At 24.9% G+C, this 24,246-nt stretch overlaps 1 protein-coding gene across 1 annotated transcript in view; it reads left to right on the top strand.

The window, feature by feature from the left end:
- Positions 1-14,051: 14,051 nt before the first annotated feature.
- Positions 14,052-24,246, top strand: part of LOC134829117 (uncharacterized) — a 45,480-nt gene continuing 35,285 nt past the window's right edge. The window contains exons 1-2 of the mRNA XM_063842113.1: positions 14,052-14,236; positions 23,644-23,780. Coding sequence (XP_063698183.1) covers positions 14,052-14,236; positions 23,644-23,780 — 322 coding nt within the window. The remainder of the gene's footprint in view (positions 14,237-23,643; positions 23,781-24,246) is intronic.

Raw genomic sequence — 24,246 nt, 5'->3', positions numbered from 1 at the left:
ATGGTCTGAAAATAAAAAAAAATAATTTATTTGTACTAAAATTAATTACAAAAAAAAAAATCTGAAAATAAAATTAAATTTATGAAGAAAATAAAAATTAAATAAAATCTTTTAATTAAATTAAATTTAAAAATTATATAAAGTTTATTTTATTTATTAGTTTAGTTTAAATTATTAATAAAAAATTATAAAAAAAAATATTTTAAAAAGATGCTTTTTTATTTGGGGCCCTAAAAAGTTGAAAATAAATGAAAGTTTTTCAAAATTTAAGCAAAAGAAAAAAGACATTCGAGTCCAACAATTTTATTTCAATTACTTTTCACTTACATTTGAAGTTATCCTCACTTATTTTGGCCTCGCAAAATTTTGAAAAACTTTCATTTATTTTCAACTTTTTAAAATAAAAAAGCATCTTTTTAAAATATTTTTTTTTATAATTTTTTATTTTATACTTTTTAGTTATTACAAAAGATGTAATTTTTCCTTAAAATTTTATGAGGTTTTAAAAAATTTTTGAAGATTCTATGAAGTTTCTCGAAGCTTCTATGAAGTTTCTCGAACATTCTATGAAGTTTCTCGAACATTCTATGAAGTTTCTCGAAGCTTCTATGAAGTTTCTCGAACATTCTATGAAGTTTCGAGAACATTCTATGAAGTTTCGAGAACATTCTATGAAGTTTCTCGAACATTCTATGAAGTCCCAATGCACATTCTAAAACCTTGCCCCAATGCACATTCACAATGTGAACATAACCGATACGTTACTTAATGCGATATTAATTTAGAGCGCCATCTGTATCCTCAGTATGTAACTAAGAGCGTGACACGATGACAGAATTACAGAATGACAGACAGAAAACATTGGAATTTAAATAAAAAAGCATATAATAAAAAAAATTATCTGATAATAATAGAAAAAATAAAAAAAAAATAAATCAAATCCATTTTATATAAACTAAAATCCATTATTCAAAAAAAAATTTAAATTAAAAAAAAAATAAATAATTCATTCATTAATAAATTAATCTTTAAAAAAAATCTAAATGAAATAAAATTGATTTAATCTTTTAAATTATTAACTTCAATTTAATTTTAATTTTTTTTTTATTTAATGAATTAGTTTGGCAAATATTTTTTTTTTCATTAATAAATTAATCTTTAAAAAATTCCGAATAAAATAAACTTTAATTTATTATACAAAAAAAAATATTTGAAAAACTAATTTATTTAATAAAAAAAATTAATAAAAATTTAAAATTAAATTAGATTTTATAATTCATAAAATAAATATAATTTATTTTATTTAAACTAAAAAAATTATTAAAAAAATATAAAAAATTCAAAAATAAATAAATAAAATTAACTTTATTCAAACTTACCTTTTGAAGTTGAAAATATAATTTTTCAATAAAAAAAATGTTTTATAAATTTTAATAATTCACAAAAGAGAAAATCTAAAGTGGTCAAACTTCTCAAAGTTGAACAACTCATCTAAGATTCTGTCTGTTAAATATTGGTCACTACTTTTCAATTTTGTGATAAAAGTTTATTTTATTTACTAAAATGTGGTTTACTGAATTGTGGATTTCAGTAAATCTTAGTTTGACAAAAAAAAAATAAAAAAGAGCAGTTTCTTATCACTTTTTTCAGTAAATTTTGAACTTTAACTTTTCAAAAAAAAAAATCTTTCTGCGATTTTTTATTTTTGTTTTTAAATTTTTTGAGTTTTACACTTAAAATATTTTTAAACAAAAAAAAAAAAAAATAAAATATTTAAAAAAACTTACAAAAAAAGTCCCATCTGCTTCGAAATAATAGTTAATAATAATCACCCTCAAATCCAATGCAAAACATTTCAATCCCCTTGAAACACCGCATAACTCCAATTCCTCGATGAAAACATTGCATTTTTTTCAATTTCCTATCCTATTCTTGATCTCAGTAACAAACAATCCAAAACAATCCTCTATATCTGCATTTTTATCCGGAAATGCTACTCGAGACTGGCTTGCAAATGAATGCAACTTCAGACGAGAATTCCCCATCCATCGCATGAAAATGTGGATTTTATTGTTTACATTTTGTGTTTTTTTTTCTCTGCAGAGAAAAATGTGAAGATTCGCATCATTTTTATTATCAGTTTGTTGATGGTTATTATTACTCCCTTTCGAGAGAATTGCAGTCTGGAGGGATTCGCTTGAATTCACAGACGGAAATGAAACTCATCTATTTTTCACGAAAAAAAAATCATGAAACAGGTTAAAGTCAGTTTAAAGACGACCTTTTCTGATATTTTTTCGTGAAAAAGATTTTCTTGTTTCTTGCATAATCTTTTTTTGTCACATTATTTGTTTTTTTTCCACTTTTATCGTTGTCACATGTGCCAAAGATAAGAAAAAAATAAACAAAAGAAAAAAAATCTTTGATACAAAAAAAAGATATTTTTCCCATTTAATTCTATTTGTTTAATTTGCTCTCGTCTTGTAACCCATCACACCTAATCCTCGTAATTCGATACAACGATTTTTGTTTTGTAACTTCACACCCAATTTGAAACACCGACGAATGTGTGTTGGAGACAAATGTTTGCTCAAGTGTCATCACGACTCGTCACTTTTTTCTTCCTTGTTGGTCAAACTTTCTTAACGAAACATTTTTTGCATCAAAAGAAAAAAAAAGTTGAGTGACCAAGAAGACTCTCGACACATGTTTTTATCTGAATCTAATTTTTTTTGTCTCTCGTGTTTTTGCAGTAAACATCACATTAGGATCCAATATAAATCCAATTACACTCGAAAAACAAAAAAAAAACTTTTTCTATGTTTTTCGGAGCAATTGGTATTCTAAGCTAATGGTGTACTTTTACTAAACAAATTATTCCAAAGTTTTTCTCGAGTCATGAATAGAAAAGAGCAAAACTAAGTGCAAGGGAGATCAATAAATGAATGTTCGTTCGGAGAATCAAAAGCAGCAGATTCGAGAAATTAGTTTGGTCTGAAATGAAATAAAAATAATCGAATTTAAAATGTTCGTCGTTCAGTTTATGGGCGAAGGTTTTATATCGATGATTTTTTGGACAAAATTTATAAAAATCCTTTTAAATAATTTTTTCGAAAAAAAAATTTGTATTAAAATTTGTTCTAAAAAATTTAAAATTTGTACTAAAAATTATTTTCAAATTAAAATTTTTTTTTTGAATTAAAAATTATTTTCAAATTAAAAATTATTCAGTACTAAAAATTATTTTTAAATTAAAAATTATTTAGTACAAAAAATTATTTTCAAATCAAAAATTATTTCAAATTTAAAATTATTTAGTACTAAAAATTATTTTCAAATTAAAAATTATTTAGTACTAAAAATTATTTTCAAATTAAAAATTATTTAGTACTAAAAATTATTTTCAAATTAAAAATTATTTAGTACTAAAAATTATTTTCAAATAAAAAATTATTTAGTACTAAAAATTATTTTCAAATTAAAAATTATTTAGTACTAAAAATTTATTTTCAAATTAAAAATTATTTAGTGCTAAAAATTTTTTTCAAATTAAAAATTATTTTCAAATAAAAAAATTATTTAGTACTAAAAATCATTTTTAAATAAAAAATTTATTTAGTACTAAAAATTATTTTCAAAGTAAAACTTAGTACTAAAAATTAAGAATTAATTTCTATAAAAACCTAAATTTTATCTAAAAATAATTTTAAAACCAACACGATTTCGAAAAACAGACGCCAATCATAAAAAAAAGTCTGGAATGCCTCTCAAAAGAGCAAAAAAAATTTCATTATTATTAATTATGGACTAGATTCGGTTGGTTTGTTCCCTCTCGCTCGGTTTATTCTTGCAACATATGACGTGGTTGCGGTTTCCCCATATCTAAATACAAACCGTTATGAAGGAATTTTTTTCTGAACTTTTTTTTTCTCTAACATTTTAATGAAAAAGTTTCAACCAGTCTTCTCCATTTTTTTTTAAATAGAGAGAAATTCCTCATAATTCAATCTTGATTAAAAGTTGTCTCTCATCATGTCAACGGGAAAATTTTTGATTGACGTTATTTATGTGGCAAAAAAAAAGAGACGAGTAAGGGAAACTCTTCTTCAAACACAGCATTTAACACGGAATAATGTGTTCTATTAACAATGAATACATTGACACGTCACATGATATTTTCAATCAAAAACAGCAAAAAGGAAATTTGATTTTCGCTTTTCATAACGACGACGCGAACTGAACGCGAGTTATAAGTAACTCGGAGCAAATTTTGTAGCTCGAGCAAAAGTTTATCAAATTTAAATTAAAATTGTCGCAGCAGTATCTTTCGATCAAATGTGTCTGCCTGCGACCGAAAACGTGAGTGAATGAATGAATTTTTTTTTCGTGTTCAAAATTCAAGTCTGGAATTTTAAACAAACAATGAGACACAGAGGCAAAAGTTTTAAATAACTTTTTCCATATCGCTTCGTTAGCGCGCACAAGGAGTTACTTAGTCGCGGTTTAGATATCGTTTTGCTGCATGTGCAAAGAGACATTAACTCGAGATGACATTTATTTTGAACTTATTTAATTTTGGAATCTTTAAGAGGTTTTTATGACGTAACCGAGCATTAGGTATTTTTGTCGCATATACAAAAGGGTTTTGCAGCAACAAATAATCCATTATACGCCCGTCTTTTGGCTTTGTGATACTCTCTCATCATTTTTATGATTATTTTTCGCCTTTTATCCGTTTTTAGTGCATTTTGAGGGAATTTTTGTTAAGAAAAATTTTATGAGGTCTGTCTGTAAAAATTTATCAAAAATTATGCTTGGTTTGAATTAATTGGAATAATAAATAAATATTTAAAACTTTAATTTAAAAATTAATTTAATTTAATTTAAAAAAATAAATATAAAAACTTAATAAATATTAATTAATAAATTGTTATTAATAAAAATTATTTAAAATTAATTTAATTTTTATTAAAATTCGAAAAAAATAATAAAAAAATAATTTTAAAAAAAATTAAAAATTTTCGAATTTAAATTAAATTTTAAGGAAAATTAAATTAAATAATGAATAAAATTAAATAAATTGTAATTAAATTTTAATTAAAAAAATAAAAAAAATTTAAAAAAATTAAAAAAAAATTTAAAAATTTTTTGAAGTTTAATTAAAATATTTATTAATGAATTAAAACTAAAGAAATAATAATAAATTGAATAAAAATTATATTTTAAAATTCTTTAAATTTAATTAAAAAAACAAAAATTGCAAATTTAATTTAATTTATTTAAAAATTATCAAAATATTAATTAATTAAAATTTAAAAAAAAATAATTAAATTTAAATAAAGTTTTACAATAAAATTATAAAAATTAAAAAAAATTATAAAAATTTTTAAAAATAAAATCGAAAATTTTTCTGAATTTAATTAAAATATTAATTAAATTATATTTAATTTAATTTTTTAATTTAAAAATTTATTTAAATGAAAAAAATTAAAATTAAATAAAATTTAATAAAAAAATTATAAAATTCAAAAATTTAAAAAAATAAAAAAATTTTCTGAATTTTAATAAAATATAAATTAATTTAATATTAAAATTTTTTAATTCAAAAAAATTAATAAATTATAAATTAATAATAATTAAAAATAAATTTTTTTTTTTTTTTCAAATATAAAAGTATTAAAAAAACTTAAAAATAAAAAAAATTTCTAAACAAATCTGAAATTTTAAAAATTAAACTATAAAAAATTTAGATAAAACTTTAAAAAAAAAATTAAATTAAATAAATAATTAATTAATTAAATAAAATAAATAAAAATAAATTAAACTAATAAAATTTTTAATTTAAATTTTTGAATTAAAAAAATAAAAAAAAACGCTCAACTTACCTTACCTCGCCAACTTCTTATCCTTGTTTGTATTTATTATTATTACAAAAGTTGAAAGCGATCTCTTGTTATGATGTCGTTGTAACTCACAAACAATGCATGTAACTGCTGCGTCTCATGATGCAACGACAACGAGTTCATCTCACGAGCTCAATTAAGCTTTTGTTGTTGTTGTAATGATGACACAAATGTGTGTGCCGAGCTCGTGTATCATTATATTTTATTTATGTCGAAGAAGAAAAAAATGGGGAATGTTAGGCATTGTTGTTCTCGTTGCACAATAGATTGTAAAGAATGTTTTTGGTTGCAACTTTTCTTCTTCATTTTCTAAACTCGTCACTAATTGGATGACGTTGTTTAGCTCGAGATTCCTTCAATTTTTACATCCATCCATCGATCAATGTTTTTTTCCTCGGTTTCGTGTTTGTTTAAACAAATCGCCGTATTTTGCATATTTTTCTAGTATATTTTTACATAAATTCAAAATAAATATCGGAACCAAATCCCGTATCCGCGATGCGATGCCAATGAACGAAGAATGAGTTTTTGCTGCCATTTTGTATTGAAATTCATGCTAAACAATCCGATATGCTCTGGATCGGTATCACATATTGTTTATATAATTGTATCCATTATCACAAAATATTCTATTTACTTTTGTTACGTTTTTGCTCCGTCGCACACTTCAGCCTTCGACACAGGCAGATGGCAGCAAAAAAAGAAATATTCAATAAAGCATCTGGCTTAAAAGCATTAATATGACATGAAATGCGTGTGTAAATCGATGTGATGTGTGTCGTTCGTGGACGGATGATGATGAAGATGAAAAACAGAAGTAATTGTGTGAGAATGTGTGTTTGAGTGTGTGTCTGCGAGTGACATATGTAGGAAGAAAGACGATGACAACAAGGCAAGTTGAGAGAGGGGCGAGCAAAAAAACTAATCTATCTTGACTTTCTATAGCAATCGATGTAAAAAGTGGTGCAATTGTGTATTTTTTTGCATTTCGAGTGCATTTTTAAGTGAAAATTTGATGAAAAGTGTCTTTCATGATTTTTAAAAATTTTATCAATTTAAAAAAATGTTTAGAAATTTTTTAGAATTTTTTCTCTAAATTAAAATAAACAAATTTAAATATTTTTTTCTGTTTTCAATAATTTCTAAACTCTAAATTAAAAAAAAATAAAATTAATTAAATTTATTAAAATAATTTTTAAAAAAATAATATTTAAAATAATAAAATATTTTTATAAATTATTTTAAAATACATGGCGACTCCATCGAATAATTTTAATAATTTATTTATAAAAAAAATAAATAAATATTAATTTATTTTAATTTTGGTTTTTAAATTCAAGAAATATCGACCTAAATAATTTTCTAAAATTTATTGTATAAAAAAATTATAAATATTTTATTTTTTTAACTTTAATTTTTTATGTTTATAGGTATTATATTAAAATTTTAAACTTTTAAATATTTTTTTTATTTGTTTCTTTTATTAAAAAAAAATGAAAAAAAATATTAGTTACTTTAAATAAAAGAAACAATTTAAAAAAATTATTTGAAAGTTTAAAATTCAAAAAATAAAAAAAAATAGTAATAAATTTATAATTTTTTTATAAAATAATTTTTGAAAATTATTTAAGTCGATATTTCTTGAATTTAAAAACCAAAATTAAAATAAAATTAATATTTATTTTTTTTATTAATAAATTATTAAAATATTATATTCCATGGATGGAGCTGCCATGTATTAAAAAAAAAATTATAAAAATTATTTTGTTTAATTAAAATTAAAATATTAAAATTTTTATTTATTAATTTTATTTTAAAAATTTTATAAAAATTTTTAGAAATAATTTAAAACAAAAAAAAAATAAAATAAAAAAGTTTTAATATAGTAGTTCTTAAAATAATAATAAAAATTCTCGAATTTTCTCTTCTTAAATAAATTTTAATTTATGTAAAAATACAAAAAAATAACTTAAAAATTTTAAATTATTTTTTTAAACATTATTTTAAAAAATTATACCTATTTTACAAAACAAAAAAAAATTAAATACTTACCAAAAATTATAAGATCTCCACAAAACCTCAAAAAAATCTTCTACAGCAAAGAAAACGCTCAGGTCATTCACTTTTACAAACCCAATTCAACGACCCAATATTCATTTTCTATTTTTTTTCCAATTGACATCTGTCCGTAATTCCTTCTGGCTAACATCGCAGATAAAAATCTAAAAAAAAAATAAATTAATCTTCTAATGACGTTATTTTCCATTTATCACAGAAAAGTCTTTCGAGAAATGAAATTTTTGAACATTTTCCATACAATTGAGTACAATTGCTCACTACTTGAGTTACTTACGTCAATCTCCGTTCCAATCCAATTCAAGTAACAATTTTCTCTCGTACTTACTTTCAATGCACTGAAATAAAATAAAATAAAATAATAAAGACGAGCGAGATAAGAAAACAGATCGAAACTGTCTGAATTTTCGACATGAAACACGAAAAAAACGAAATCACTTACAGACACGAGAATAAATAAAAATCTTATCTTTTTACATGTCTGTTTTGTGTTTTATCACGAGATAGTTTCGATTTTCGGATTTTCTTGAAGCAAAGTTTCTGTCTAACATCATGTTTGGAGGAAAACTTGTTGCTTATTTGCTTAGCTTTTTACCGAAAATGCCACACACACAAATTTACCGGTGCGGCATGCAGGAACAATTGAAATATAAATGATTTTCCTGTGTGTGTTATTGTTCTCTCGCTTCGTGTGCAAAACATTTCCTCGCTTGTGTAAATTTTTGATGTATTTTTCGGCAAACAATGAGAATTTTGTCGCTTTGAAAATGAAATTTGTTACGGAAATTTTACAATTTACGCTTTCGGGCAATGTTTCGTGATAGTTCTCGGATAAATTAATGACATTTATTGCAATTGTGAGGTGAGAGGTTGGAGCGTGAAATGTATGGAAAATGTCGTAATTGCAAGAAAAAATATTTTTGTTGCTCTGGAAGTTTTAAAGAGGGGAATTTAACACCTAAAGAGGTTAATTTAAGACCTCAAGATGTTAATTTAGGACCTCAAGAAGAAAATTTTGTTCCTCAGGGTGTTAATTTAAGACCTCAAGTAGATAATTTAAGACCTGAAGATGTTAATTTAAGACCTGAAGATGTTAATTTAAGACCTGAAGATGTTAATTTAAGACCTGAAGATGTTAATTTAAGACCTGAAGATGTTAATTTAAGACCTGAAGATGTTAATTTAAGACCTCAGAAGTTAATTTAAGACCTCAAGAAGTAAATTTTGGTCCTCAGGATGTTAATTTAAGACCTCAAGTAGTTAATTTAAAACCTTAAGATGCTAACTTAGTACCTTGAGATGCTAATTTAGTACCTTAAGCTACTAATAAAGTCACGTCAAATAAAAAATATTATAATAAATAGTTTAAAATAACAAAAAATTTCAAAGAAACCAAAGACAAAGAAGAAAAAAAAGGCAAAAACTCATTAAAATATGTTTTGTTATGCAAAGTGATTAAAAAATTTCACACCTTTTAAAACTAACTATTATTTTATGACTTTTCTCTCTTTTTTTCTTCCTTCTTTTAAATAAAAATTCTTTTTCATCAGGAAATTGTTTCCTCATGAATGTCCATTAAACGTTGTTCAAAAGAAGAAAAATTGAGAGAAATACTGAAAATAAATCAATAAAGATAAATTTTCCTACCAAAATAACTAAACAGAAACGACAAACAAACATCATTCATCTTCCTTCTTTTCCTTTGACATCAATCAATTTCGTTTGAGGCACCTCTTCATTGTCCTCTCTCTTTCTCTCGAAGCTACTTTACTTTATAGTTTCATAAACATTTAAACTCGCATAATCTCCATATATTCTAATACCAACCTAATGCATTTTTAATCCTTTTTCGCACACAATACTACTCAATAGAAGCAGGTTGAAAGTTTATCCTTCGAGCCAACTCCCCATAGTTGAATAGGAGGCAACAAAATATGCTCAGTGAGTAATAAAAGGCAAAGTAAAGCAATAAAAAGTGCATTTATAGGCCAAGATTGTGCAACAAATGTAATCCGAGTATTATTCGGAGACACAAAAAAAAATGACAATCAATTACGGTAAGAATTTTGTTGAGTATGTGGGTATTTTGAAGTCATTTTGTGGCAGATGGAAGAGATTTAAGTTGCTTGACATGTGTTGAAGAAGATGATGCTTTAAATGATTGGTTTTAAGTTGAAATTTTTTTGGGTCAATAGTGTCAACTTTCAAGAGGTTTATTAAAAATTTGTGGAAAATGAAAACTTTTTTTCTACAATCGTGCTCTCGTTTCTTTCGATAGGTTCATTTTTATTAGAAGATGATGTTAACCAAGTACATATTAGAAAGTGTTTTAAAAGTTACGAATGAAAAAGGTTTATATCTTCGTAGCTTTGGAAACATTTTCTAATACTTCATGAGTCAACATCATTTTCAAAGATGAACCTATCGAAAGCTTCAGAAATTAAAAAACGTTTGTAGAAAAAGGTTTCACTTTTAAAAAATTTAGAACTCAGAGGGGGGGGGGGCAAATCAATTAAAATTTTTTTTCCCAATTTCTTTGGGTCTTTTTTGTAATTTTTTGTACATTTTGAGCTAAAAGGGGGGGGTGGCAAATTTGGGGAGGGTTTTGTAGCTTAATAGCTTTGTAAATAAGTTTCAGTGCGTTAAAATAAACTCTTTGCTTCACGTCAAGTAAGTCTGTGTCATTCAACATGATCTCCTCATTCATGAATCTGTCTCTGAAAAAAATGGTTCTCAATGCCCTGTTGCAGATTTTTTGGATATTGAATTTGTCACGTTCATATGCAAAATCAAAATTTAACCCTAAAGTTGAAATTTTTCCAGATGTTAAAATTAAGCCAATGGAGGCTTAAATTAATGCTGAGGATCTAAAAATTTCTGAAATTTGGATTCTGAACTGATACATTATAAATTTTGAAAAAATATTTTATAATTTAGATTTTGGTTAACCTTTTGATGGATTTGTTGGAACCTAACCAGAAAATTTAAAAAAATTTAAAATTAAAAAAAAAATTAAAATTAAAAAAAAAATTTAAAAAAAATTAAAATTAAAAAAAAATTTAAGATTAAAAAAAAATAAAATTAAAAAAAATATTTTTTACCTTTTACATTAAAAAAAAATTAAAAGTAAGATTTTTTGTTGGTTACATGAAATTTTCAAAAAATTTTTAGAATTTAAAAAATTTAAAAAAAAATTATTTTTTACCTTTTACTTGAAATAGAAATCTTTCAGAAGACATAAAAATTTAAAACTTGAAAAAATTTATCTTCCTTCTAAAAAAAATCTTTAATGTAACTTTTTATGCTTCTAACGACTTCTCCATTTAATACTTTTTTTTTCCATCAAATTCCCTGAAAAAAAATAAAATAAAATTTTATCGATAAAAACTGCAACACTCACATTCAAAACCGCCGCAGCAAGTAATTGATTTCTTCGATTATTCCATCCCTTTTTTCTCCATCGTTCGATTAGGATTCAATTGTTTGTGAAACTCACGCAGCTCGTTCTCTCGTTCGTCTCCGAAATCTCATCTCAGCTATGAAAAAAAAACTTTTTGTGTTACACTCATGTTAAACAAAACAATTGCATTATTAGAAAGTTAATGTACTGTTAGTCGTTTGCGAGGCAAGCTACAAGGCAGATGTGTAATAAAAGATAATAGTAATTGAAATGAGTGTTAAAAACATTTACAGGGACATTTTTTTCTCTCTGCTGAAAATTTTTTTTTGTTTTTTTTTATTTGGTGCGAAATGTTTGAAAAGTTTTTCTCCTCGTCGCCAATTTTCGAAGCAAAACTCAAATTCCATAATTGCAACAAAATCAATATTTTCATTATAGTTCATTATTATATTTAGGGACGTGCGTTGTCGTTGCTGCCGCATATTTGGAGAAAAACGCGGAAATCATTTCAATTTTATTACTCTTTGTGGGTCACCCACATTTTTGAAGCACGTTTGAGTTGACATTGTCACAATTTGCGTTTCTTCTGTCGCACACGAGTAAAATTTTCGCTGCTCTCCTGATTCAATTTTGGCATTTAAATAAATAATAATTGAGACAGAGCGTTAAATATGACGACGACGAGGCGATGGGACAATACATCATTTCTAAATTAACCAACCTTTTAAATAAAATAGATTTAAATTAGATTGTGTGAGTTGTGTTCGGGGCGCGCGCGAGATGGAACAATGTAAAACACTCCTGTTTGCGGTAAAATTTTGTACTGAAACCGCATAATGTTGTAAAGTTTTGTGTGTCGTTTGAAGTGTGTTGGGACTTGATTGTTGTAGTTGTCGATGCTGCTGCGAAAGAGGATCTTTGTGTTTTCCAAAGGGATTAAAATATTGTGATTCAATAAAAATTATGGAGATGTGAAGTAATTAATCTCATGTAAGCTTATTAAGGGAGTTAAAAGCATGTTTTCTGCTTGTTGAATCAGTCAACAAGGGATTACATTTTTTTTTAAATCTATTCAAATTTTTTTTGTGTCGGAAATTTTTTTTGAATGCAGTTTTAGTTCTCAATTCGGTTCAAAAAAATTTTTAAATTTATTAAATTTTTATTTAAAATTAATTTTCGAACCTTTTCAACTTCGTAAAAAATTAATTTTAATTTAAAAAAAAATAATTTAAAATTTTGGTAAATTTTTACATTTAAAATTCTCATTTTTAAGATTATGTGTCTCAAATGTCGCTTTTTGGTTAATTTTTAATTGTTAAAAATCTTCAGGTTGCATTTTTGATCAATTTTTGAAATTTTCCAATATCACAAATTTTAATAAAAAAAAAATAAAATTAATTATAAAGTTAAAAGTTTTTTTAAATTGTACTTTCAAACAAAAAATTGAAAAAAAAATTTTAAAATAAAAAATTTCATTATAAAAATTTTTTCAACTTTTAAAGAATTTCTAGATTGTTTTCAAAAAAAAAAAAAAAATTTAAGTACTTTAATCGATAAGACTAAAAATTTATTCAAAATTTAATTTTTTGAAGTTTTATTGCATTTTTATCTTTTTTTATCTTAACGATTTTCTTTTACTAAAAAAAATTTAATTTTTATTAAATTTAGCTTTTAAAAATTTTCAATTAAGGTTAATATACCTAAAAAATTTTTTTTAAATAAATTTAAAATTAATCAAACTAAAATTAATTAAATTAAATTAATTAAAAAATTAAATTAAATTAAAATTAATTTTCATAATAATTATTTAATTATTATCATTAAATAATTATTTAAATTAAAGTAAAAATTTCCTTTTTTTTCAATTTTTTACAAAAAATTCAAAATTTTAATTTAATTTAGTTTTTAACTTAATTTTAATTTAATTTGATTTAATTTTAAAATTCTTATTTTTAAAAAATTAATTATTATTAATTAAATTAGGTAATTTTTATTTTTTTTTTAATTTTTAAAAAAATCTTAAATTTTAGTAAATTTTTTTTTAAACCTTGACCTTTTATTAAAAGTAAAAAAATATTAAAACCTTACCATAAAAATTTCTCCTTGACATTTTCTGCAATAAAATTTGACAAATTACCGTCAAATCGAATAAATTCCGCTACAATTTTCCGAGATATCGATCAAGCGATTAACTTACCATCACACTAAATCATTTTATGCCTTTCATTCATTCATTTAATTTTTGTTAAAATCACTCTCCTTGGCATCCACGCGCAAATCAAATCTAAAAATAAAGAAGAAAAAAAAAATAAAAAGCAGTAATTAATATTTTGTGATTAATTATTCCAGCTAATTATGAATCGACTTTGATATCAAGACGAGAAGTAAACGACGTCGCGCTTGAATGACTACAAATGTCTACAAAGAAGATAACGAACGAAGGCAATAATTGAATCCATTTCATAATTAAATGATTACTTATCGTTCGAACAAGACAAAAAAGGAGCTCCGCACAGAAAATGCTTAATTTAATATTTCAATCGAAGGCGTCTACGGGCAGCAGCACTGAACGGAGTAAGAAAGCATCTCCATCGAAAACAATTAAGTCCGATGACACTGACAAAACAAAAGATAATCAAAGGAAATGTGACAAAAGTTCCATGCCTTCAATTATGGCAATTGCAACAATCGTCTTGCTGCTGGCTGGCGTCTCGATATTTTCTTTAATTAAAACGGAGCAACAGACAGAAACATTGCTGCAATCCTTTATGCAAAATAAGGTTTTTGTAAGGCGAGTCGAGGAAATTGTTCAGCGGTATATTGAGGAGCGATATGCAACGCAAGATGACGCTGCGAGGTAAGTCACCGCATACATTTTCTAATATATATCAATCAAATCGCACAAATTAGCATCATCCATCATCCAATAATTTTGCCTGGTCGTGTCATGTCTCTCAAAGATTTTCGTCGTATTTGGTCGAAAAGACAAACAGAGGCAAACATTAATTAAAATGCTTGTTTTATCACTCTCGAACGTTGTTCTCTTTGCCTAAATGGTCAAGTGTGATAAGAAATGACCAAACACTTGTACATGCAAAACACTAAATTACCGACATACATCATAAACATTATTACGGTCATTGCTCAATAATAGTCGTCATTGACATTATCATACTCACTCTAATTCTCCTCTTCTCTCTGTCCTTTTTTTATGCTTTCTCTGTGAGGTACTTTGTTCGGACATAATTATGTTACTGTTACATGCAAAACATATTGTTGTCCATTTTGGCATACGACATCATCAGTCCTCACACCTGAAGCCAAATACAGAGGGTTCTGACATTTTGTTAAACTTTTATTGATTTCATTGATTTTTTTAATTTTATTTTTTTAAGAATTTAAGAAATTAATTAAAAATAAATTAATTTTTTTTTTAATTAAAAATTATTTTTTAAAAATTTTATATTTTTTTTTATCAAAATATTTATTTTTTTTTTGAACAATTTACGAGATTAATTATTTACGAAATTAATTAAATAAAATTAATTTAATTTTTTTTTAAATTTTAGAAAAAAATAATATTTTATTTTAAAAATTTAAAATAAAAATTTTTTAAATAAAATAAAATAAAAAAATAAAATTTTTTAAATTTTTATTTTAAAACTTAAATTAATTTAATTTGTTTTTTTTTTTTTTAATTTAAATTAATTTAATTTTTATTTATTTATTATGGGTTTAATATGTCAAATAATATTTAATTTTGTTCAAAAATATTAAGTTACACAAAAGAGTCTTTATTTTTTTAATTTCTCAAATTTTTTTAACAAATAAAAACACAAAATTTTTATTTTTAAAATTTTTTATTACGCGACTAGTTTCGAACTCTTGTTCATCGTCAGGCGAACGGAAGACTCTTCGGAATAAAATAAAAAAATAAATTAAAATAAAAAAAATTTTAAAAATTTTCAATAAAAGTTAATTTTCTTGTTTGAATTGATTTGAAAGTTCAAAGAAGAAGATTGAATTTTACTGAAATTTTATTTATAATTTATTTATTTTTGCTAATATAAAATTTAATACTGTTCAAATTCTTTGAACTCTTAAATAGAAAAAAATCAAAAAACATTAAAAATTTAAATTTTGGATTTGCTCAAGAGTTCAGTAAAGTCGAATTCGTTTCAAAAATGTAAAAAAAATTATTAAAATTTTTTAATTTTTATAATTAGTTTAATTTGATTTTTTTGAATAATTTATTTTTTTTTTCATTTTATTTTCAATCACGAATTTTTTGAACTTTTGATAAAAAAAAATTTCCAAAGATTTAAAATATTTTAAAAAAAATTATTTTGGTAAAGAGTTTAGAAAATTTTAAAAAAATTATTTATTTTAAAAAATTTTTTTTGAAGTTTAAAAACCCTCAAAAAAAATCAATAGAATTCAAAAAAATTCAATAAGAATTTCAAAAAATTTTAATAAATAATTTTAAAAAATTTCCAAATCCCTCTGTCTATCGAGATGCGAAGGAAATACTCATTAATTTAATCTTGTCATTAGCTTTGTGTTGGTTCGTGGTTTAGATCAAAAACACACAGAACCATAAAAAAGCACGTTCGTTAAGGACGTTTCAAAATGTCCCCATACTCCGTATAAACGGACATCCATAAATTCTTATCGCTATCGGGACTGACGACATAATTGATGGAGAGCACACCGTACACAATACCTTTTCTGAGTACTCGAGTAAAGGCATGAACATGAATGAAGAGTAAATAAAACGTTTGTCCCTTTTTCAGTGCAACGCCGGAACATTCTTATTATCTGATTACCTGTCATGGCATGACGGACAGTGATAATAAGTATATCAAAGTTGCCCTGCAAGTTGGAGTCTTTTAAAATTTTATGTTCATGTAAAATGGGAATTTTGTGCCTACCTTCGAAAAATTTTAGGGTTTTGGTTGTGTGAAAATTAATGTGTTTAAAAATTAATTTTACGTCTCAGTGATGTTTTTGTATTGCGGTTACTTTAATGTAAATGACTTGTAGTTACAGGCAAATACTTTTTTTTTGGGTATTTGGGGAGTATTAGGAACACTTTGTGATTCTATTGTTTTAGAATTTTGGTTGATTCTTTGATTTAAATTCTGTTTTTTGTAAAAAAAAAGTTACATTGATGCGATTGAAAAATAAAGAAATGTTTACTCGAATAAAATTTAAATAACAAAATTTTAATTTTTTTGTAAAAATTTGCTCTATTTGTTCATTCTTAAGCCTGAAATTCATTAAAAATTACGAAAAAATTTTTTGGATGCCTTTTTGATGGATCTGAAGCTTTAAAATAGAAAATTATAAAAAAAAGTGAAAAAAATCCGTAATTTTTGATCAAAGCTTAGAATCCATCAAATGGGCTCTCAAAATGAAAATTATGTATTTTTACGTAATTTTTACGTATTTTTTACGTAATTTTTATTTATGAATTTTCAAGCTTAAGAACCATCCAAAAGGCATCCAAAGCACTTTTGTATGATTTTTGATCAATTTCAAGCTTAAAAATTATCAAATGGGCTCTCAAAATGAAAATTACGTATTTTTACGTTATTTTTATTTTTCAATTTTCAAGCTTAAGAATAGAAGTTTAAAAATTAAATATAAAAAAAATACGTAATTTTTTCTTAAAGCCCATTTGATGATTTTTAAGCTTGAAATTGATCAAAAATCACGGATTTTTTTCGGATGCCTTTTTGATGGCTCTTAAGGTTGAAAATTATGAAAATTCGTAATTTTTTTTGTTATGATTACTTTTATAGTATTGTTCTGAGAATCTTGCGTTCAAAGGAGAGTAGCAGGTTTTCATCGCTCTTCGTTGTTGTCTTGGTTTCAAATCCTTTTGTTAATCTTTCAATAAATCGATCAAATTTCAAGGAACAAATTAAGAAATAGTTCATCTTACCTGAAAAGCAATTATTGAACAAATGTTAACGCGTTAGATTGGCAGTAATGGGATTTGCATGTACCTTCAGACAACTTGAAAGACAACTATTTAATTCTTACCTGATATTCCCATGATTGGCTTAATTTCCATTCCTCGTATTTTAATCGACTTTTCCATAGACTTAATTCAAGTACGGATTGTTCAAAATTTGCTTTAATTACATTCCTTGCACGAAGAAATTTAATATGAAGCAGTTCAAATAACACTGATACTATTGGAATCTGATCGTTCTTTGTTTCCGTCAGTCGGCATTGAAGATTAAACAAATAAATTCTCCTTTCAGCAAGGACATTTTTTCGGTAGACTTATGTAGACCGAAATCTTGTTTGTTCTCCATAGAGAAGAAAAGATTGTTGTTTAATTTATATAAAATGTACTAAAAGTGTATGGTTATCTCTTAGGGAACAGGAACACCTTCTATGGCAAGTCTATGGGAACGGAGAACAATAAGTTACGAAGAAGGTAGAAGATTACAAGAAACCGGAAAATTATAGAGAGGGTTAGATCAGATAAACTTTTCAAGAGATAGGAATTTTTGACATGTGTTAGATTCAATCAAGATAGGTACTTACTTGACCCTCCCTAAAATCGTTCACTCATGCTTCCTTTCTTCCTTTGTTGATCCCAAAACGTTAGCATGTTGTTGATAATTGTTTTCTGATATTTGATTGCATAAAAAATTAATTTATGTTATAAGCATAGGGTTTCCTGATTTTACAAACAATTTGCTGCTCGACCTCATCCGCCAGTTGAACGAAGGAAACTTTTAATCAAAAAAGAAACCTTGAAGGAGAAACAAGAAACTTGGATAATTCCTCCTTGTTTGTTTGCTCGATTTCTAAATGGCTCTTGAGACACTTGTTTCGCCCACTTTTTCCGCAATTGAAAAAAAAGAGGGAAAGACAAATCCCATGTTTACACTTGAAAATAACAAATGCAAGAAACACTCTTGACTGAAATAAATACAATACGATGTGTTATAAATCAGTCGGCATTCAATTCAGTTCAAGAGATAGAGACTAAGTAGCAACTGAAGGAGGATAAAAAGTAAATATTTGTTTGTAGACTTACCCATTATGTGTCTATTAAAAGAGTATGCTGGAGTTACTGATTTTCATGATTTTACGATACATTTGGGGCGCTGCATGTACCGTTGTAGACAATCCATAATAAAAAAAAATCAAATGAAATAGATAAATCTTACCTGAAAAGCAATTATTGAACAAATGTTAACGCGTCAGATTGGCAGTAATGGGATTCACATGTACCTTTAGACATCTTGAAAGACAACTATTTAATTCTTACCTAATATTCCCATGATTGGCTTAATTTCCATTCCTCGTATTTTAATCGACTTTTCCATAGACTTAATTCAAGTACAAATTGTTCAAAATTTGCTTTAATTACATTCCTTGCACGAAGCACCGAAATTTAATATGAAGCAGTTCAAATAACACTGATACTATTGGAATCTGATCGTTCTTTGTTTCGTCAGTCGCCCAAACCACAGCAAAAACCAAACATTATTTTATTATTTATATTAATTGTTGAAGATTAAACAAATAAATTCTCCTTTCAGCACAAAAGGAGGACATGTGTTTTCGGTAGACTTATGTAGACCGAAATCTTGTTTGTTCTCCATAGAGAAGAAAAGATTGTTGTTTAATTTATATAAAATGTACTAAAAGTGTATGGTTATCTCTAAGGGAACAGGAACACCTTCTATGGCGAGTCTATGGGAACGGAGAACAATAAGTTACGAAGAAGGTAGAAGATTACAAGAAACCGGAAAATTATAGAGAGGGTTAGATCAGATAAAACTTTTCACAAGATAAGAATTTTTGACATGTGTTAGATTCAATCAAGATAGGTACTTACTTGACCCTCCCTAAAATCGTTCACTCATGCTTCCTTTCTTCCTTTGCTGATCCCATGATGTTAGCATGTTGTTGATAATTGTTTTCTGATATTTGATTGCTGTCGATAAATTTAAATTAATTTATGTTATAAGCATAGGGTTTCCTGATTTTACAAACAATTTGCTGCTCGACCTCATCCGCCGGTTGAACTAAGGAAACTTTTAATCAAAAAAGAAACCTTGAAGGAGAAACAAGAAACTCCTTGTTGGATAATTCCTCCTTGTTTGTTTGCTCGAGTTAAATGGCTCTTGAGACACTTGTTTCGCCCACTTTTTCCGCAATTGAAAAAAAAAGAGGGAAAGACAAATCCCATGTTTACACTTGAAAATAACAAATGCAAGAAACACTCTTGACTGAAATAAATACAATACGATGTGTTATAAATCAGTCGGCAGTTCAATTCAGTTCAAGAGATCTAAGAGACTAAGTAGCAACTAAAGGAGGATAAAAAGTAAATATTTGTTTGTAGACTTACCCATTATGTGTCTATTAAAGGAGTATGTCGGAGTTACTGATATTTAAACAGTGATTTTACGATACATTTGGGGCGCTGCAATGTACCGTAATGTAGATAATGGTGAAAGAAAAAAAAATTTTAAATTTCAAATAAATAGAAAAAGTTAGATATATTGAGAGTAGGATAATTTTTAAGTTAAAAATTAAATTTTTTGTAAAATTTTTTTATTTTTAGTTGAATTTTTGTATTTTTTAGTTAAAAAACTTTTTTAATTTTTGAAATTTTTTCATAATATTTTTAAAATTTTTAGTTGAAGTATTATAATTCTTTTTAAATTTTTTAATTAAAAATTTTTTCTTTTAAATTTTCGAAATTTTTTAATAATTATTTTAAATTTTTATATTTTTAAAATATTTATTAAATAAAATTTTTAATTTTTAAATAATTTTTTTTTAATTTTTAGTTAAGTTTTCATAGTTTTAATATATTTTTTTTAATTTTTAATTAAATTTATATATTAAAATATTTTAATAATTTTTTGAAATTTTCAAATTTTTAATTTTGAAGTAAAAAAAAATAAATTTTTAAAAAAATTGACAAGTTTCTTAATAATTTTTTAAAATTTTTAGTTGAATTTTAATATTTTTAATTTTGAAGTAAAAAATTAAATTTTTAACAATATTTTTTTATTGTATTTTTAAAATTTTAAACAATTCATTTTAATAAAAATATAAAAAAATTACTAAATAATTTACAATTTCAAAATTTTCATTTAAAATCTTTTGAAAATAAGAATTTAAAACAAAAAAATGTTAAGAAAACCAGTTTTAGGTTATATTTTCATTAAAAAAACCAATTTTTGTATTCTCTTAGAATTATAAACTTTACGGTAGTTTTTAATTAAAAATTAAAAATAACTTAAAATTATTAAAAAAAGACACCAAAAAATTTAAAAATTTTAATTTTAACTTCAAAATAAGCCTTCTCTATTTTTTTTTATTTTTGTTTCATTTGAATTTCAACGATTTTTTTCTCTCTTACCTTTATCTACATTACGGTAATTACTGTTTCTCTCGAGATCATTTCCTCCCCATGCAAAGTACTTTGAATATTTAATACTCGAACCACATTCAAAACAATGCAATTTAGCTGCGTATTTGCGGAGAGAGAAATTTATTCCGCCCGTTATCAATTCTGGTTCAATAATAATAATATTATTAATTCCAACACAAAATTTTCCGTAAGACGTTGCATGGGAAAGTAACTGATGCGAAAGACGAATGTTATGTTATTATTACTTTATGATGAGAAATTTTTTATGTCTTATTCCTTGTCTTGCCAAATCATGCCTCTGAGGCAAGAAAAAACTTGCAAAACGAGGGTTAATGAGACGACGACGACGACGACGACCAAATCTAACAACAATAATAATTATCCTGTCATTACTGTGAAATTTTTTCTCTTTCTGCTTCGTTCGAAGAAAAAAACCGCAAGAATTGACGCAGAAATAACATTCAAAGGGAGAGAAAAAATGCGAAGAATTAAAAGTAAAGACTTTTTTTTGAACCGTTTCCTTTCATTATAATCATCATCATCATCAACATCCATCCAACCATCATCCATCCATCCATCCCAGCTATCGAGAGCAAGTGCGAATATAAATTTCAAAGGGAGATTAAAATAAGCAGCAAGTTTTTTCCTGCATGAATGTGTACTTTTCGCGCGACAATTGAGGAAAACTTTTTTTTTTTACTTTGTTATAAATTTTCGTTCTCAGCGATTTTTTTGTGTGAAATTATTTTCCCTTTTTGACTTTCATCACAACATTTATTTTGTATTACTTTGTGTTGTAAAAATAATATTTCGCCTTTTTGGTAGGGAAAAAATTTTGCGTTTTACTTTTTATTGCACGTTTTCTTTAAAAAAAAATGATTTTTGAAGGATATTTAATGTCTGTCTGATTTAAATTTAGATTGAAATAAAATTTTCACTTATGACTTAAGTTTGAACAAACATAACTTAAATTTTACTTAAAATTTAAAAAAAAATAAAAAATTTAAGTCAAAATTTTGTGAATTAAGACTTTAGCTTATTTATAAAAATCTTAAGTTTAACTTAAGTCAAATTATTTTTTGACTTAATTTGCAAATTTAAAAAAAATCATATTTTATCTTTAAATTTGGTTGAAATCCAAAAAAAATTGACTTAAGTTACTATATTCTTATAAACTTAAGTTTCTTAAAGCTTAAGTTAAAATTCAAAAAAAAAATTTTTTTTTGATTCAAGTTTTTGACTTAAATTTAAAGCTAAAGTCAAAAATCTATGAACAAAATTTCACGTTTTGAAATTTAAAAAAAAAAAAAAATTAAAATAATTTTAAAAAAAATTGTTAAAAAATAAAAAAAATGTTTTTGACTTAATTCAATTTTTTTCGTATATTTTAGCTTAAGTCAAAAATTTATTTTATCAAAAAATTTTTTTTTTTAATTTTATAATTTTTTTTTTGAATTTTAAAATTAAGTCAAAAAATAATTTGACTTAAGTTGAAGTTAAGTTGACTCAAAATATTTACAAGTAAGCTTAAGTCTTAAGTCACATAATTTTAACTTAATAAGTTTTATAGTATTTTTTTGGTTTGAGGAGTTAACATTACAAAAAAAAAAATAAAAAAATTTCTTACCATGAATTTTTAAAATTTAAAAAACGCTCAAGTAAAATTTCCTTAAAATAAAAAAAAAATAAAATTTAAAAAAACCTATAAAATTTCAAAAGGGAACCAGAAGTCATGTTAAAAGGACCATCCGGTAATAAAACATTTATACATCAAATGAATTAGCTTACGTTTTTTTGCGCATTCCTCATCTAACCACATTTACCGCTCGTGTGATGTCCTTCTACTAAAACGAAGCAAAAAGAAAAATTTTGGTTCAAAAATTGATTTCTCTACGAAAATTCTATCAACCGAAAAAGACCTGGCAAAAACGGTAAAACATAGAAAATTGATTCAAACCAGACATCAAGTCATTAATTATCTGATTTACCCTCTTTTTCTACGCTACACTTGACTTCGAATGTTTCCCGATAACTTTTTAAATAAATCGCACAGAAGCTGTACTTTCCATTAAACTAATAAAAATAACAATAAATGGAGATGACTGGTTTATTTTATGTTTTTAATGACAAGCTAAGAAGGGGTCGACCTATCGCTATTGTTAATTTTATTATTATTAAAGCAGCGAACAAATAAAATAATGTGTAATGAAAATTAATTTAATCAATAAAATTCCATTAACATCTGTAGCGATATAGCAAAGTTCAGAATTTAGTCGATTTGAAACAACAACAAGGAATTTTAATTCACTCCTCTTCGGTTAAATTTAAAATTGAAAGAAAATGTTATTCGACGAAAACTTTGTCCAATTAAAATAGCTGTTAAAAGTTATTATTTGAGACTTTTTTCATGTCATGCCATCGGCTGAAATGTCGCGACAGTGAAAAAAAATGTTTTTCTTCTGAACTTAAAGTTACCCAACTTTCAATTAAGCAGTAATTAAAGCATGAATTTTAATTGATAATAATTTGTTTTGTTTAAGAAAGTAACAAATTTTCATACAAATTTTAATGGACAGAATTTTTTTTCTTATGAAAATAGAAAAAGTTTACTTACCCTTAATAATAATTATGAGATTATGACCAGAAAAGTTTTCGCCTCTGGTCTCGTTGTTTACTTAATTTCGCTAAAGAAAGCGGAAAAACATCTCCTCCTAAAATAAAAAAAGTTTTTTTTTCTTTAAAGTCATGTTTAACAAGTTAATATTCATTATAAAGATCAAAGAGTAACTTTTTTGACATACGTAATAAAAATTTCTGTAATTTATTTTTTTTTCTTCTTTTTTCAGATCCAACATCTTTGCCGCGGACCAACACGTACAAAATGAGCGAAAAAGTAATTTTGTTCGTCAAAAACGAAGCAGCAGCGCAAATTTATACGACGACAACGTATTGCTGGGACCATCATCGAGATCATTGGATGACGGTAAGTTTTTGGCGTCATATTTTGGTTTTCCACATTTTTATTATGAAAAAACGTATTTCGCAACTTTATGCTTCTTTGTACTACTCGCTTTACAATTTCATACTCCTCACTTCTCATACTCCTCATTTCACATTTTCGTACTCCTCAATTCAAATTTTCATTCTCCTAAAATCAAATTTTCATACTCCTAATTTCACATTTTCATTCTCCTCAATTCACATTTTCGTACTACTCAATTCAAATTTTCATTCTTCTGAAGTCAAATTTTCATACTCCTCAATTCACATTTTTATACTCCTCAATTCCCATTTTAATACTCCTCGCTTCAAATTTTAGACAAGTCGAGTTAATTACCGCATTTTTTACCGAAATGCGGTAAAAATATGGAGAAAATTAATTTTTCACAAAAAAATATCAAATTCCACAAACAAATTTGAAACATCAGCTACTTTTCGAGTGATTTAGT

This window comes from Culicoides brevitarsis, chromosome 2 (genome assembly GCF_036172545.1).
Source record: "Culicoides brevitarsis isolate CSIRO-B50_1 chromosome 2, AGI_CSIRO_Cbre_v1, whole genome shotgun sequence".
Lineage (NCBI taxonomy): Eukaryota > Metazoa > Arthropoda > Insecta > Diptera > Ceratopogonidae > Culicoides > Culicoides brevitarsis.
This window is presented reverse-complemented; position numbering and strand designations above follow the sequence as displayed.